Raw genomic sequence first — 17,942 nt, forward strand, 5'->3', positions numbered from 1 at the left:
GGCGTCTAAACCCAGGTGTAAAAAAAAGTCCATTTCCATAGGAGTCTACGGGGAAATGACCCTACTGCTCAATTGTTTCAAGTCTTCTTCAATACAGCATGATGTTAATTTTGTAAATTATAGTCACATTTTATTTTAATACTGAAAATCTTGCAGGAAGCAACACGTACCATAGCAAAACCAGAAAACAATGAGCTTAAAAACCAAACATTTTTTGGCGCTAAAATCCATTCTTGTTGAAATTAATTGCATACATAATTAACGGTGCCTGAACCGATACTTTTTAAGAAAGTAAAAAAAGAAAAGAAAACAAAGGGTACTAAACAACAGTTGGTTACATTAAAGAACGGCTTGTTTATTGCTAAGGCCATATGGTCAAAATTAAATGATTTAATAATAATGTATAACAATAACAATAACTTATTTCACTAGTAAATTGCTGTTGAATGACAAAAACAACCACCAAGGACATTTACAATAACTTCAAATGCACCACGAAGCTGTAGTTTACCAGTTTCATTGAACGCATCGTCTGTGTTGTTTTTCGGCAGCTGTAGATTGTTACATCCCGCTGTTGAGTCACAGTCCTCTACAGTAAAACACAGTCAAACTTTACACCGTTCAGCGTTAGCTGTCAGCATTGTAACCGTGTTTAATCCAGCTACTAGCTAGCGGTAGGCTAACGTTAGCTGCTGTCGAGTATAGTGTTAACTAGCTAGCGGTAGGCTAACGTTAGCTGCTGTCGAGTATAGTGTTAACTAGCGTCAACTGCAGCGGTGTTTGTGTTGCCTGTATCATCTTCAGAGAGAAGTGCAGACATATCAGTGGCACCAGATTTCGGTAGCCAGGGTTGGCAGGAAGAAGATTTTTATAAGTAAATGTTCCAGTTAATGATCCAGGCAGCACATTCTCGTCTCCCTCCTTCATTTTACAGTCGAATGGTGGCTAGAACGGCTCCGGGTCAAACGTCAATATGGAATGGATTAATCTGCGTTATTTTTTTTAACGCGTTATTTTTTCTCAGATTAACTAATCGAAATTAACGCGTTATTTTGACAGCCCTAATAAAAACGTATAGTGAAAGGTACAATGTGGAGTTTTGGACCACTAACAACACAATGAAGCACTGTGCATGCAGGAGCCCTCAGAGAGTCATGGTACTTTCCTGCCACTGATGTCATGCTGTTCCACTGATTGACAGTAGGTGACAGTAACACACCAATACATTTACCCACAAATGCAAGTAGGCTAGAAAACATAAATGTAAGATTTGAAATATTTGCACAAAATCTGGGAAAAAAATAGATTAAACACATTTGTAAAGCCTTAAAGATACTTAATGGAGGTTGACTTCATGTAAATGTTTTTTTCTTTCCAAGAAAACGCCACAGGGCACCTTTATACAAATGCGGATGATTCTTGATTATCCATTAATTATACCCAATAATTACTGTGCTCACTTTGTAAATAAAATGATTCTACAGAGATGTTATATTTTAATACAACAAAAAAGAACTGTTATATTTGTACGATCAAGACCAACAATACACAAAAATAGCCTTGTTGGAACTCTGAATGTGGTCCTGTTCACAATGTTCTAAAAAAGATTACATACATGTATGTTTATACAGTATGTACAGTATGTTATCTTTGTTTATTTTAGGATGGAAGCAGTTTCTGCTACATGCACCATTATTGGAGACGTATTAAAGCTCTATACTCATCTAATATTTGTTTGTGATTTTGTAAATTAATGAAAAGATCATGTGTCACTGATTTTCCCCTCTGGTACATTGTGAATTTTTCTGCAAGGAATCCATCTCACTACTGTATTTTTATAGGAAACACGACACACAATGTAAAACAAAATATAATTTTTAATGACACATGAAAAAAACTTTATGAAATGAATGAATGAAATTGAAAAGCCTTCCGTGATCACGCAAACCCCACCCCTCCTCCACGCAGTTGCTTGTAGCCAAGAAAAAAACATGGACTCTTCAGAAGAGGTAATTATCTTCACTCGAGCTTCTGCTTGTGAAAGTTGACAGACTACAACATTTTGTAAACATAACCATACTGAGAAATACAGAGAGGATTTGTAGTCCCTCCCTGTTTAGTCTGCCAGCCAAGTTAAGCTAACATTAGCTTTATAGAGATTGTGGGATTTCCAAAACTTAATAAATAGCACTACACTAAACAGCTTTCTAGCTCTATCGTGTTATAACTGAGATATCTGCTGAAAAAAACTTCAAGTAACAGTATAATGGCTTGACCCCAGGTATATAGATATCCAGGGACACACACACACACACACACACACACACACACACACAAAATACTAATCATATTACATTATATTACAGCTGTTTCCATAGAAATGTTTCTGTATGGGACATCAACAGCTAAACTGTAATTTGTAGCCAGGCAGTATATGTGTAATACCATACTGATTACTTGTTTAAGGACCTGGCAGGTTTATCCACCTGAGCATAAAGACTCTCTGGCAGAGTCGTTCCTCTTGTCGTACTGGAATCCACAGATCCAGTGTGAGGCCCTACCAAGCAGTAGGTGGAGGTCGGAGAAAGACCTATAACTTCAACTGTTGGACTCTGAGGTAAGGTTGTAGGTCCGACCTGGAAAATAAAATCAGATACAACTTTTAGCTATGTTTTTGTTTTCCAATTTTACTTTAACTCTACTTCTTCACATCTAAAACATCAACAACAGGTTGACAACAAAACAAGTTCAGTTCATCAAACTCTCTTGGCCGTGAGAACACAACACACTGCAGCTTAAACACAAGCACAAAAAGAAAGCATCTACATCACTGTGACAGCACATACAGTATGTTGCATTTTTTTAAATAACTGCAAATTACAGTTTTTCTACTTTACTTGATTTGTTCTAGGACTAAAAATATGGTTTGCAAAAGCGTTGACACTGAGTGCAGATTTCACCTGAGAGTATTTTGCTCACAATATTTATTGTGTAAGAGAATGCAGAAGTTAAAACAGTTTGGTTCAGTAGGAAGTCACGTAGCTTCGGTTAACTGGTGTGTGCTAAAAAACGGAAGCAAAGAGAGAAAAAAAATTCTGCTGTGATCATGTAGTTGATGTGATGTGCATAAAACCCTTTAGCCTAATGTAAATTATATTGTTGCTGTATTGTCTTTTCAGGCACTAGTATGAGATCTGATATTAGTATGAACACATTTTGGAACATGGATTCGCTGTTTTGCAAAGTAGAACAGTTTGGTCTTTTTGTCCCCTTTCTTCAAAAAATTAACTTTTGTTTCAAAAGGATGCAAAAAACTATAATAAAACACAAGCAAACAACATGTACGCAGCATAAAGGAACACAGTGCAGTTTAAGTAGACTACTTGCCAGACCTTTGCAGCAGCAGGTTTGCACAGATAGATTGTAGTGCATCTGGAAGTTTACCAGGTCCAAAGCATTATAGTTAAGCAGAAGCACAACAAGCAGCACAACCAGTGGTGTATGCATGAGGCAGGTAGGAGCAAGCAGCAGGAGCTGGAACAGCTGATGATGCAGAAGTTAGTGTAGCAAGGAGTGACAGGTTATATACAGTAAATAGATCACCATTTCAGGGAAATGTATAGTAATTTGTGTGCATAGGATAATAATTGTAATCATGAGAGGCTCCAGTTTTTGATTTAAAAAACGTTTCTTAACTTTGCCATTATCCTCAAACTAGTCTCAATTATTGAAATTGTGTTCCTCAGTGTGTCAGGCAAAAAAAAACTTGACGCTTACCTGAGGAACTTCATATACTGTATTCTCCATGTGCTTTCTTTCATCTGCAGGCAGTCATAAAAAAACATGTTGATTTGCTATATGTTATGGTTTTGGTGTTTTATCTTATTTTGGTCTGTTTCTGTTTTGTATTTTGCCCCGTTTCCTATTTTATTTTGATAGTCTGTTTTCTGTCTTGTCTAGTTTGGCTTCCTGTGTTTTCTCGCCTTGTCTGATTGTCCTGCCCCTCCCTGATCTGTTTCACCTGCTGTATCACCTGTCCCTCATTTGCTCATTGAGTCCAGATTTTGTGTCTAAAGTTCTCCATCTTCACACAGCAGCCCACTTTAAAGCCTCTATGTGTAGGATTTGGTATGTTGTGATGTTGGTGAACTCCTAGAGGTTGTGTTATAGAGTAAAATGTGCTTTGGCAAACAACAATGCTTGCTGGGATCTGACCAGGGGATGCTAAGAATGAATGGACTAAAGCATGAAGAACAATGATGAGATCTTCTCTTTTGTCTACAGTAAACGCTGGTAATAGAATGATCTGAAAGATGCAATAATCACATATAAATCTACATATAGGGACTTGATGTTGCATAGAGCTTTGGCACAACCTTGGCTATGATAAACATTTGTGGATTCCCATCTACACTGTATACTGTATGAAAGGTTACCTAATAACACAAGTGGGTTTACAGTGATGATGAACTTTGCTACAACACTGAAATCCCATGTACAGGTAACATATATATCTTTGTTAATTAAAATGCACACTTGGACTTACATTGTCCTGTGTTTTGATAACGAAATGCTGCTGCTGCTGCTGCTGCTGCTGCAACACATAGGAGGAAGAGAGAGATACCTATGCCAATACCAGCACCCACAGAGATGGCATTGGTGGAAGGTTCATGAACTGTAAAAAAGAAAAAAGAAGCCAGTTAAGAGACGTAGGCCTGGTTTAAGCTATGCAGCGTAATTGAGAGTGTGTCACTGTTGCTTTTGACGGACTGCAGTTTGAATTAAACAAATTCATTGGTAATAGATCTCAACTGTAAGAAATAACTTAGTTTGTTTCATTAAACCCTAATGGGTGGAACTAAACTGTCACAATTTCACTTTAAAACTACCAACCTTCCAAAGGTCACTGAATGATCTCATTTAAACACCACCTGCCTCTTAGTTTTATAACACCAACCTGGTAGAGGTTCATACTGATAGCTAGTTCTGGCAGTCAAAATGTTTAAATTTCACTGACCTATTTCTTTATCACCTACTTTATACTAACACTTGATGCTACCTGATAGATAAAGCTTATGATTTTTTTTTTTTTTGCTAGGTTTCACTGAAATGTGTTAATTTTAAAAAAAAAATATGTAAAAACTACATTTTATATCCCTCTCCCCCACAGACACAAGTTTATGTGTTCCATGTCCAAGAAAACGCTGTTCACAGCATCTTACAGTAAAAGAGATGAGGACAAAATATCGTTAACAGGTTTTGCATTGCAAATGGTGCTTTTAAAATATAGTTTAACTCAATTGATGATTAATTTCTGCCACCAGAACATCTCTTCCTTGGGAAAAGCTAAAATCCTACAGCCTACACACCCCTTGAAAAATACATGGGTTAAAGCTAGCAAACCTAATTTATGTATCGTACCATGGTAGAAATCAAAACTTATTAACTTGGACATATAAAATGATACTTACTTTAAAAGCTTAAATAAGTCTAACCAAACTATGCATTATTATCAGCTGTTTGTGGTTTAGTCTTTCAGTCTTACCAGCATGTCGGGGGCAGACATTTTCAATTATTTTGATGTCCTTGGTGCAGCTGACCTGGTTGCTATGGTTACAGATGATGTAGCCATTGGACAGGTAGACATGGAGATCAGCAGCAGAGGGTGTGACCTGTGATCTCTCTCCTCCCTCCTGACTGCAGGTGTGGGTGTGGGTGTCACATCTAAAGGTGCTGTTAATGTGAGAGTCCTGTGCTCTGCAGCTCACTGTCAGGTTACACCAGTCTGAGCTGTTAGACACAGAGTCCACTGACAGTTTAACTGGAGACACTGGATCTGAGGGGGGAGAGGCAGGTGGAGAGGTTTTAGAAACATGGCAGCAGAAACTCTCCATCAGTGTCTGATTGTTAATAAACTCACCTTGAACTGTGATCTTGTATTCAGTTATTTGTTTTTCTTTATCCCCAGACACTACTGCAGTATAAACTCCACTGTCTGCCTCTTGTAGATTCTTCAATTTCACAGAGTATTTCACAAGAAACTCAATCCTTCCAGAGTAATCATCAGAGACTTTTGTTCCGAGGTTCCCAGGTAAAAATCGTACTAAATTAACTGTTTTATTGAATCTCCAGGTAACAGTATCTTCTTCACGAACATCAGCTATTGTGACATTCAGAAGGACATCCTCTCCTTTCTGCACAAACACAGGAGTCACAGCACTGGACTCTGTAAAACAGTAGACACACAGTCACACACAGTATATTGTTCTTTGGTCGATACTAAATGTTACTGGGTTACTACTATATTTCTTACATATTGGATCATTAGTTCAAAATTATGAATTAACTTCAGCGTCAGCAAATGTCTCTAAAAATGCCTTGTATCAGGTATGTCTCTTGACTCAGCTTGCCTCAGCATAGAAGACTTGGCTAAACTAAGCCCACTGAGAGTAAGATGTTATTCAAAGTCTTGATTTTTATTTTTTACATGAAAAAGTCTTTCCTTTCTGCCTCTTCTGAAAATTAGGGAACTTTTTTTCACCTTGTCCTCTTTTTCTCTCCCCTCTTACCCACATTATTGTTCCCCAGCTTGTACAGAGGAGACAGACAGACTATTAGACAGTCAGTGGCTATTTCCACAGACTGAGGTTGTTACACTATGGTAGGAGTAAAGTTTGCACAGGCATTTTGAAAAGACGGACATGTTTTCAACGTTTGGTAATGCATCTCAAACCACCTCCAGAGATTTGTTTTTGAAAGTTCCACTGATGTTATCTACTGTAAATTTGAATATGTATTAAAATGTAAAGCAGAAATTAAAAAAAAAGAACTAGAACAGACTTAAAGAGCAGGTAACTCCACCAAAGACACACAATCCTATGTGTTTCTTAAATAACACAAAGTGTTTACAGTATATCTAAATCTGTGTCTGGAGCCACATCTACATCAGGGTGGGCGCCGTGAGCGCTGAGTGAGCAACGTACGAGTAGTAAGTTTCCTGTCTATGGAAAAAGTTCAAAGCAAAACAGCTGTTGGGGCTAAAAATAGAAAAAGAAAGAGGGAAAATGAGATGACACATCAAGAGATGCGACAGCAGTTAAATAAGTGGATGGTGAGAGGTAGGATTTAAAGTGTGACGTCTGTGCTTGGAGGCTTGCAAATATTCATGTTAACAGACTAGCTAGCGTTTGCTAACACTGGGAATGTAGCAGCCAAATGGGGGTTTGCGGCTAGCTTAGAATATGCAAAACCAAGGTTGCTGAGCTGAAAACTGATAAATATAAGGTAGCATGTACAATAAATGACAAGAATCTGGAAAACATAACTAATGCTATAACTCTGGTTTACCATGGAATCATGCATAGATTTGCTACCAAACATGGAGGCTTGCAAATATCCATGTTAACAGACTGGCTAGTGTTTGCTAACTTAATGCAAACCAATGTTGTTGATAGCTACATTTAGATTTTGGTTAAACCCTATGGTACCAATCCCATGCATGACATATCTCAATTTTATTAAGGTAAAATAACAACTGGTAAATATAAGGTAGCATGCACAATAAATGACAAGAAGAAAAATAAATAAATGTGAAAAAAAAAGAAAATGTGAATGTAATTTCAACAGCAGCACAACCTTACTGCATAATAGTTGTCTTATCTGATGCCATCACTAGGCTGATTTAAGAATTGAATTTAGGCTGCTATATTTAACAGTGAGTTCATTTCATTCAGGTGTGAGGATGGTGGATCAGGGAAGGCAACAGGTAGGTCTAACATTAAGTGGAAGTGTAGGGGGAGCCACTTGATACCAACAGATTAATTTCTTAATATTATTAATATAGAAAAACTAATGTTTGTTTGACAATATGTTAGTGGAGAAGAAGACAGGCAAGGATGGCGCATACACTTCAGTCACTGGTGCTTGTTGGAGGATGCCACCACGAGCAAAAAAAAAGCTGTTTTAAACGGGTAATAGAAAGCGCAAAACTGCACTGAAAAGGTGACAATTTAAAAAGGAGAGCTCTAGAAAGTGACATGGCCAGATTAACTCCTTTTTAGCTAAACGCCAAATGAAGACAATGAGACGGGTAAGCTTAGTTAGGAGAAGTGCAGGATGCTAGCAGTCTTGCAAAAACAATACAACATTGCCTGCAAACCAGCGTTTATATTTATAAATATTGTAGCTCCGCAGCAGCAGCAGCTACTAGTCCTGTTTGCTGCTAACAGTGACAATGAAGAGCCAGTAATGTTACCAAGCACCAGCTATATGAGCCCATAACTCCAGGTAGGATTGCTCATTGACTGAATAGTATAAGAATTAATAAGAGTGTGGTGTAAACCTGCTCTATATGAAAAATGCCCTGGGATAATTAATGCCAGATGATTCGGCACTACCATAATGAAACTGACTTGACTTCATCAGAAAGCTTTGTAAAAAGGAGATTTGTGCTGAGAATTATGACAATTTATAAAATGTGATTTAGTGTCAGAAGCAGAGCCAGTAGTGTGCATTAGGGATACCTGCTGTCAGTGTGGAAGGCACATCTACTGGAAGCTGTTGTGCACCCTAAAAACAGCTGGGTTATTTAATCTACCCAACCGCTGGGTTATGAAATGTTTTACCCATTATGGGTTATTTATATGGAATTTGGGTTATTTTGTGCAACTCATGCGTTGAGTCAAAATCCATCAACCCAACATACATCGGTTGACCCAGCACGTGGGTTGTTTGTGCTTCGAACGTCATCACATCATCACCAGAGTCCACCAGAGTCCACACACCGAGCGCTCGTCACAGCAGAGAAACTGACTGGCCATCCAGCGAGGCAAATAAATAATAAAAGGTTTGTGTACACTACATGTCTAATTCACATTGTCTGTGTTGCGTTACCTATTAAAGTAGTATCTTTATATTGTCGAGTCTAGTTGGTTGGTTTGGCTAACAACGTAGCTAACGTTAGCCATTTAGCTAGCCGTTGCACGGATAGCCTACAGCTTATCCGTTTGGTCTGAATTATATTAATGAATGAATGAAACAAGTTCATAATGCCCATGGACATATGGTCATGTTTATTGAGTTCGCCAGGCTAATTTGCCAGCTAGTTTCAAGCTAGCCAGGTGATTCGCCAGTTAACTAGTTTACTAGCCAACAGGCTGTCAGTTAGTTGCTTTGCTAGCTAGCTATAATATTTTAACTGGCTATAAATGAACGCGCTTGTTTTTCTTGAAGCTTTTAATGTGAAATGTGAAGGCATAACACAGTGTTTGACTGATTAAAGTATGTAAAAACAGTGAGATAACCTGATATGTCTGACTAAATGCATTTATGTGCATTTATTTAAGTAATGTGGTGACCCACAATAGATAAGAACAAATTCTTATTTAAAATGGCGGCCTGGCAAACGACAAGGGACACTTGAGTGAAGGGTTAAGAAATATATAATAAAAACTTTGGGAACCACTGCTGTAGACTGTTATACTGACAGTCGTGCCCTGAAGGCTGCTGTGAGAAGCCACAAATATTCTTGTGAAGTAAAAACATAGACAATTTACATATATGCAATTTGTCATATGAATTGTATAGGGAGAGAGGGAGGATTGTTTTCTCTATATTTTGTGATGCTAAATAAAATGCCTGTTATCTTCACATTGGATTACATTCTGCTGCTAGTCTGCATTGCTTTTGCATGGTGACATCTGAATAGTCTGAATTGTTAATACAATAGCAATTGTATTTTTGCTTAAGCTCTTTTTGTGTTTGTTTCAGATCAATGGACAGCTTTGTCATTAACACTTTGACAGAGTGGCAGCTGACAGACCTTGTCGAAAGATTTAAAGGTAAGAAGTATTTGTTATCCACAGCATAGCTGAGCTAGTGGCTCTACTATGAGTCTGCGGTGTGTGTGTGTGTGTGTGTGTGTGTGCAGCTCTGCTGTTGTCATGTTAACATTGTCAGCCTTGAATATCTTGTACAACTCTGAATATAGCATGGTTAGTTAAGGGTGTGTGTTTTTTTTTTTTTTTTTTGTGCACTGTTTACTGCCACAGAAACGCAGTGACTGTACTCCGGTACTCTTTTAAATACTTAATCTCTGCCGCCTTCCGGCCCAATAATAGGAGGATTAACTAAACTACAAACTAATCAGCTGCAGGGCGGGAATTAACTGCACGTAACAGTTAGCATGGGTTTTATTTTAGTTGGATATTGAATGACAAAATCACAGGTATGCCATTCCACATCTTATTGACACCTATGTCTTCCTACAGATGGCGTTGGAACTCGCCCTGAGGCAGCTGCCAGGCTTGCTTCCACCTACAACTTACAAAGATGGCCATGGCCGCGGTGCGAAAGTGGCTCGCCACACCATTCAGGAATGCAGATTGGCCTTCATCGACCATAAGCCTGTAAGTCCTCAAGCACATCTAAAGGGGAAACTTTATTCATTTTATCAACATATCTGAGCTCAAGAATGTGTGCACACACACATGCATATCCAGGTTTGTTTTACTATACTTTTGGGGACAGGGATCAAATATAGCCTGACAGTATTCGGAAAATAGCCATTCTACAAGCTTACAACGCGTTGGTCACTATCAAAGCATCCTGGGCTTCTAGAACACTTCAGCAGTGCCACAGGCTGATTACCTCTGTACCACACCGCACTGATGCAGTAATTTGTTCTAAAACAGGCACCAACAAAGTATTGAGTGCAGAAATAAACATATTTGTCAGAAGGTTGACACTTTTGTATTTTAACCCATTAAATCTACAAAGCATTTGCAGCCCACCTATCTGACCACCTAACCTGGCTGCCTATCAGCCAGATAGCATAGTCAGATAGGTGGGCCGCACACATTTTCTGAGCGTGTTTATTGTAATAATAGATCATCAATCGATTTATGGCTTTTTAGGTCAATTGAGTCTTTTGTAGTCAATTGGTCTGAATCCTTTTTTAAATTGTTTTCTGTAATGTGAACTATATGCCATAACCATCAAGACTTAATTAAAAAAGGTTTGGAATATTTCGTTATGTGCAATGAAATGTAGACTATTACAGTTCAACTTTTTGAATTAGAGATGCACTGAATCTTTTCCAAATTGTAAAGCTAACTAGACTTTATCATAAAACAATCATTTCTCTAGTGAGGACCAGGAAAATGGTCTTCACAATGTCTATATTTTAATTCTACTGTAGTAGTCGGTAGACATTTGGTCCTTACTCACTCACTTGCTCTCTTGTATTCTTTCTTTTTTAGCCTGGAATAAACATGGTGGAGTACCTCCATGAGGCCAAGACATGCAAACCATACCCCTACATCCTGACGCTGGGAAATGATCAGAGTGCATTTCAGGCCTTTGTCATAATAGCTGGACAGGCCCTGGAACAAGAAGCACTGCTTCAAGGCATTCTTTGTCTTTGACATTAAATACCCGAAGCAGTGTGAACATGTGATGTATTCACATGGTGATGTATTCATTCAGGTACATATGACACACCTTCAGGTACGTATGACTTCCGGTTGACTTCCTGTTTCCTGTTGTAGACAACGGCAGCTGCAGACTGCTTAACGCTTAACATCCTGCGATTTAAGTCCTCTACAGTGAAATACAGTCACTCTTTGCATCGTCTAGCTGTATATTAACCGGACCTGTCTGGCCGCAGTTTCTCCGTTGTTTGTAAAACTCTCCTCAGCTCCGTTAACCAACGTCTAGCTATTTGTTGTGCTAACGGCTAGTTAGCCTGTCTGCTAGCGGGGAGGTGACGCGGACCCCTTAGGATGTTTGCCTCCTTGGAATTCTTTTCTATATTTTGGCAGTAGTAACGGAGTATCCACAGCTTGCTAACACAAGCAGCAGCATCCGCAAGTGTTGACTTGTGAACTGCAAGTGAAGAGGGATCGGTTTTGGAGAGGGCCTCCGTCAACGTTGCTACTAGCTAAACTAGCAAGCTACACGATGCCCCCCCTCAGCTGTACACCTGGCTGCGACTCGTGCCTCCTGTTCAGCCAGAAGATAGTGGAACTTGAAGCCAGAATAGCGACTCTCCACCAGATCAAGGTGAATGAACAGTTCCTTGACACCATTATCAGTGGAAGTTCCCCTCACACACACACTAATGTCGGATGTTTTGATTCCACTCTGCCCTGCACTACTCTCACCCCCCCACGCACTAATACAACCTTTGTCGTCTCTCCTCGGCTTCTGCCGAGAACCAAGTCAGCTCTGCTGACCAGCTCCACTCCACACCAGCCTGAGCCATGGCGTATAAGCAAGCACCACAGCAGGCGGTCAGGACAACGCTCAGGCCCAGCCCAACCTATACGACTAGAAAATCGCTACACCATTCTGATGAACGATGAGGAGTTCCCTCTGCTCTGCGGAAACCCTTCTCTGCCACGTCCCCACGGCGCTCATCCTGGCCCATCCACACAGCCCCCCTTCAGACCCAACAACTTCCACGCTGGTCATCGGAAGCTCCATGGTCAGGGACCTCTACATTCCCCCTACACCTAGCGGTCCGTCCAAGGTCTACTGCTTCCCTGGTGCCAAGGTCCGTGACATCCAGCACAAACTTCCCAGCATCCTCGCCTGCCACGCTAAGGTCGACAACATCATCGTGCATGTGGGCACAAACGACATCAGAGAGAGACGGTCGACAGCACTTCGAAAAGACTTCACCACTCTCATCACCACCCTGATGGGCACAGGAAAACGGATCGTCATTTCTGGGCCTCTACCTACCTACAGAAAGGGTGCTGAAAGATGGTCCAGACTGTTCGGGCTCCACACCTGGCTGAAACCCCACTGCGCTTCCCTGGGCATTCCCTATGTTGACAACTTCAACTTGTTCTGGGAGAGGCCCAGCCTGCTGAAACATGATGGTCTCCACCCAAACCGACATGGAGCCAGGCTGCTATCTGACAACATAACGACCACACTGAAAGTTAAGTATTGACATTCTGTTGAAAATATCACAGATTCATGCCCCCCAGGTATTGATCCTAATGGCACTTTACAAGTGAATGAATCTGAAAATGTTTTCTGCAGGGTAACATGTAGTACTAGTACTATTCCAGTTATAATCAACAATAGACCATACAAAGTGTTGAATCCCCTAAGTAATAAGAAGTTGACTGCAAACATAGTCAATTTAGCATCCAGTTCACGTCAGCCACAACCTGCCCCAAAAAAACGAGACAGTGTCTGTAACTCGACTCAGATCAGTTAAATCACAGGTAACCAAAAAAGGGGCAATACTTAACAACCTAATTGGAATTACAACTACCACTGCAATGATAGAACAGGATAGGAAAATTAGATGCGGTCTACTAAATATCAGATCTCTGTCTTCTAAAGCAATACTAGTAAACGAATTGATATCCGATAATCAAATTGATCTTTTCTGTCTAACTGAAACATGGCTGGGCCATGAAGAGTATGTCAGTCTAAATGAAGCCACTCCTCCCACTCATATTAATACTCAAATTTCTAGAGGCTCAGGCCGAGGAGGGGGAGTTGCAGCCATATTTGACTCAAACCTGTTAATTAATCCTAAACCTAAACTAAATTATAACTCTTTTGAAAATCTCGTTCTTAACCTTCAGCATCCAACATGGAAAACAGTACAGCCAATTATATTTGTTGTTGTCTACTGAGCACCAGGTCCATATTCTGAATTTTCTATCGGAATTCTCAGAGTTTTTATCATGTGTAGTCCTAAAATCAGACAAAGTACATATTGTAGGTGATTTTAATATCCATGTGGACGTTGACAGCAATAGCCTTAGTACTGCTTTCAACTCACTACTAGATTCAATTGGTTTCAGTCAGAGTGTGCACGAGGCCACGCACTGTTTTAACCACACCCTTGACCTTGTGCTGGCATATGGCATCAAAATTGAAGACGTAATAGTATTCCCGCAAAATCCTTTATTATCAGACCACTTCTTAATAACTTTCGAATTCTTACTACCCGACTATACGAAATTAGATAAAAGCTTCTACGCTAGAAGCCTATCTGACAGTGCTATAGCTAAATTCAAGGAAGATATTCCAACAGCACTAAACTCATTACCGTGCCATAATATAACAGAGGATCTTTATGTAAACTTTAGTCCCTCTCAAATTGATAATTTCGTAGACGGTGCTACGGCCTGCCTACGGACGACTTTAGACTCTGTTGCTCCCCTTAAAAAGAAGACGATGAAACAAAGGAAACTAGCACCTTGGTATAACTCCCAAACTCGTAAATTAAAGCAAATCTCGCGCAAACTTGAAAATAAATGGCGTTCCACCAAACTGGAAGAATCTCGTTTAGACTGGCAAGACAGTCTGAAAACCTATAGGAAGACCCTAAGAAAGGCCAGATCAGACTATTATTCATCACTAATAGAAGAAAATAAGAACAACCCAAGGTTTCTTTTCAGCACTGTAGCCAGGCTGACAGATAGCCACAGCTCTATTGAGCCATCTATTCCTATAGCTCTGAGTAGTGACGACTTCATGAGTTTCTTTAACGATAAAATTATAACAATTAGAGATACTATTCATCACCTCTTGCCCCCAACCTCTAATGGGTCACCTTTAACTGACAGACTGCTAGAAAGAACGACTAGACCTGACATATACTTAGATTGCTTTTATCCTATAAACCCTCAACAATTAATGCTAAAGGTCTCTTCAGCAAAGCCACCTACCTGTCTCTTGGACCCCATCCCAACGAGGCTACTTAAAGAAGCATTACCCGTGGTTAACACTTCATTGCTAGATATGATAAATATGTCTTTATTGACAGGTTATGTACCGCAGTCATTTAAAGTAGCTGTGATAAAACCTCTACTGAAAAAACCCACCCTAGATCCTGAGGTCTTAGCCAACTATAGACCTATATCTAACCTTCCCTTTCTCTCCAAGATCCTTGAGAAAGTAGTCGCTAATCAGTTATGTGATTTTCTACATAGCAATAGCTTATTTGAGGACTTTCAGTCAGGATTTAGAAAGCATCATAGCACAGAGACGGCACTGGTGAAAATCACTAACGATCTTCTAACTGCATCAGACAAAGGACTTGTCTCCGTACTTGTCTTATTAGATCTTAGTGCTGCATTCGATACTATTGACCATACCATCCTCTTACAGAGACTGGAACATTTAGTTGGCATTAAAGGAATCGCACTAAACTGGTTTAAGTCCTACTTCTCTGATCGATCGCAATTTGTTAATGTTAACAATAAACCCTCCAATTACGCTAAAATTAACCATGGCGTTCCTCAAGGCTCAGTGCTTGGACCAATTCTATTCTTATATATGCTTCCTCTAGGCAATATTATTAGGAAACACTCAATTAACTTTCACTGTTATGCGGATGACACCCAATTATATCTGTCAATCAAGCCAGACGAAACCAGCCAGCTAGCTAAACTTCAAGCTTGCATTAAAGATATAAAATCATGGATGGCCTACAATTTCCTGATGTTAAACTCAAACAAAACCGAAGTTATTGTGCTGGGCCCCAAACACCTCCGAACCTCATTAGCCGAATATATAATTACTCTGGATGGCATTGCCCTGGCCTCCAGTACTACTGTCAGAAATCTAGGAGTTATTTTTGATCAGGATCTATCCTTTAACGCCCATCTAAAACAAACCTCTAGAACAGCCTTTTTTCACCTTCGTAACATTGCTAAAATTAGGAACATCCTATCTCAAAACGATGCAGAAAAACTAGTCCATGCATTCGTTACTTCCAGGCTGGACTACTGTAATTCCTTATTATCAGGATGCTCAAATAAGTCCGTTAGGACTCTCCAGCTGATCCAGAATGCTGCAGCGCGTGTTCTGACAAGAACTAAGAAAAGAGATCATATTTCTCCTGTATTAGCTTCTCTCCATTGGCTTCCTGTAAAATCCAGGATTGAATTTAAAATCCTTCTTCTGACCTATAAAGCTCTAAATGGTCAAGCTCCTTCATATCTTGAGGACCTCTTAGTACCTTATTGTCCCACTAGAGCACTACGCTCCCAGAATGCAGAGTTACTTGTGGTTCCTAGAGTCTCTAAAAGTAGAATGGGAGGCAGAGCCTTCAGCTATCGGGCTCCTCTCCTGTGGAACCAGCTCCCAATCTGGGTTCGGGGGGCAGACACCGTCGCTACATTTAAGACTAAACTGAAAACTCTCCTCTTTGATAAAGCTTATAGTTAGGGAGTGAGGAGTTGCAGTGAACGCCTAGACCGGCGGGGCATTACAGTCATCAGATTTACCTATCGTATAATCAATAATATAGTGCCTCTCCTAGTTATGCTATTATAATTCTAGACTGCCGAGGAAGTTCCTTCTTATGACACGCTCTTTTCTTTTGTTTCCTTTTATGCACATCCTGTCTCAGAAGTGCTTGTTACTCACCTAGCTCTGGGGAGTTTACTCCCCAGAGTCCTTATGTTTCTTCTTCGCCCAGAACATCGCCTCGGATTAGGGCGACACCAAGACCTGGGTCTTGGGTGCAGCTGTGGCTATGGACCTGCTACACCCTGCTACGCTCTGCGATTCACTGCAATGCCCGGCTACGTCCTGCTGCGTCCACCGCGTCCACCCATGCTCTGCTGTGCCACGCTACATCCTGTACCGTCATAACCCCAACTGTCAGACACCGCCCACCAAGAGTCTGGGTCTGTTGAGGTTTCTTCCTAAAAGGGAGTTTTTCCTCGCCACTGTCGCAATAGCCACTGCTAATGCTTGCTCTTGGGGGAACTATTGGAATTGTTGGGGCTTTATAGAGTGTGGTCTAGACCTACTCTATCTGTAAAGTGTCTCGAGATAACTCTTGTTATGATTTGATACTATAAATAAAATTGAATTGAATGTGTGGGAATTCATACAGACTGTAATATATGAAATGCCAGGAGGGGAGTCTAAAATGGTAAAGTTTATTCAAAGTAGAATACTTTCTTGCAAGTAGAGCTAATGGCTCTTCATAACAGCTTTTTAATAGGAATTTGAATTTTTTGAATTTGTTCAATATAGACCTGTTGACTGTTGGCTTATTGAATGTTCAGCCAGTTCATTCGTAATTGTTGTGAGTGATATGATCTGCACCAGTTCCACTATATTGTTGATATTAATTAATGTAATATAATACATTTTTTCAAAGATTCCATCATGTTGTTTTGTTTTTGTATTGTTTAAGTGTTTATTGCATAATATATGCATAAATCTAGCATGTATTCTGTTCTAGGTTTGTAGTTTAACAGTTTTACAGCTATGGGTAGTCTATTGCAATTTATTTTCTTAAATTGTACTGCAATGTGGTTAATTTTACCCAGAATTTGGGTCCACTATAAAACAAATATGTAGTTGAATCAACCCAGAATTGTAATTAATTTGACCCAGCATTTGGGTACACTATATAACAAATATGTAGTTGAATCAACCCAGAATTGTAATTAATTTGACCCAGCATTTGGGTACACTATATAACAAATATGTAGTTGAATCAACCCAGAATTGTAATTAATTTGACCCAGCATTTGGGTACACTATATAACAAATATATGTAGTTGAATCAACCCAGAATTGTAATTAATTTGACCCAGCATTTGGGTACACTATATAACAAATATGTAGTTGAATCAACCCAGAATTGTATTTAATTTGACCTAGCATTTGGGTAGAATATTTTAACTCCTCTGTTGGGTTAAAAATGACCAACCCATCTTGCTGGGTCAAATTAACTACTGTTGGTCCGGTGCAATAGTGATCCAGCGGTTGGGTTATAAAACAACCCAAGTTGGGTTATTTTTAACCCATCATTTTTCTGTGTGTACCAGGCGCCAAGTCTTTCGGTAGGCGATTGAGAACGAGATGGAGGTGGATCAGGCGAGTGACGACGGTTCAGAGACTGTTTCAGTCCTATTTTCACTACATGGTAGATGCCCCGTTTTACA

At 39.8% G+C, this 17,942-nt stretch overlaps 1 protein-coding gene across 1 annotated transcript in view; it reads right to left on the reverse strand.

Moving 5' to 3' along the window:
• Positions 1-17,942, reverse strand: part of LOC116048863 — a 110,487-nt gene that overhangs the window by 87,155 nt on the left and 5,390 nt on the right. Inside the window, exons 3-7 of the mRNA XM_031298145.2 lie at positions 5,921-6,226; positions 5,546-5,836; positions 4,547-4,675; positions 3,778-3,821; positions 1,952-2,636 (exon numbers count right to left, since the gene is read on the reverse strand). Of these exons, the coding sequence (XP_031154005.2) occupies positions 2,454-2,636; positions 3,778-3,821; positions 4,547-4,675; positions 5,546-5,836; positions 5,921-6,226 (953 nt within the window). The 3' untranslated portion in view covers positions 1,952-2,453. Of the gene's footprint in view, positions 2,637-3,777; positions 3,822-4,546; positions 4,676-5,545; positions 5,837-5,920; positions 6,227-17,942 lie in introns of the transcript that reaches the window.

The sequence above is a fragment of the Sander lucioperca genome, chromosome 9 (assembly GCF_008315115.2).
Source record: "Sander lucioperca isolate FBNREF2018 chromosome 9, SLUC_FBN_1.2, whole genome shotgun sequence".
Taxonomy (NCBI): Eukaryota; Metazoa; Chordata; class Actinopteri; order Perciformes; family Percidae; genus Sander; species Sander lucioperca.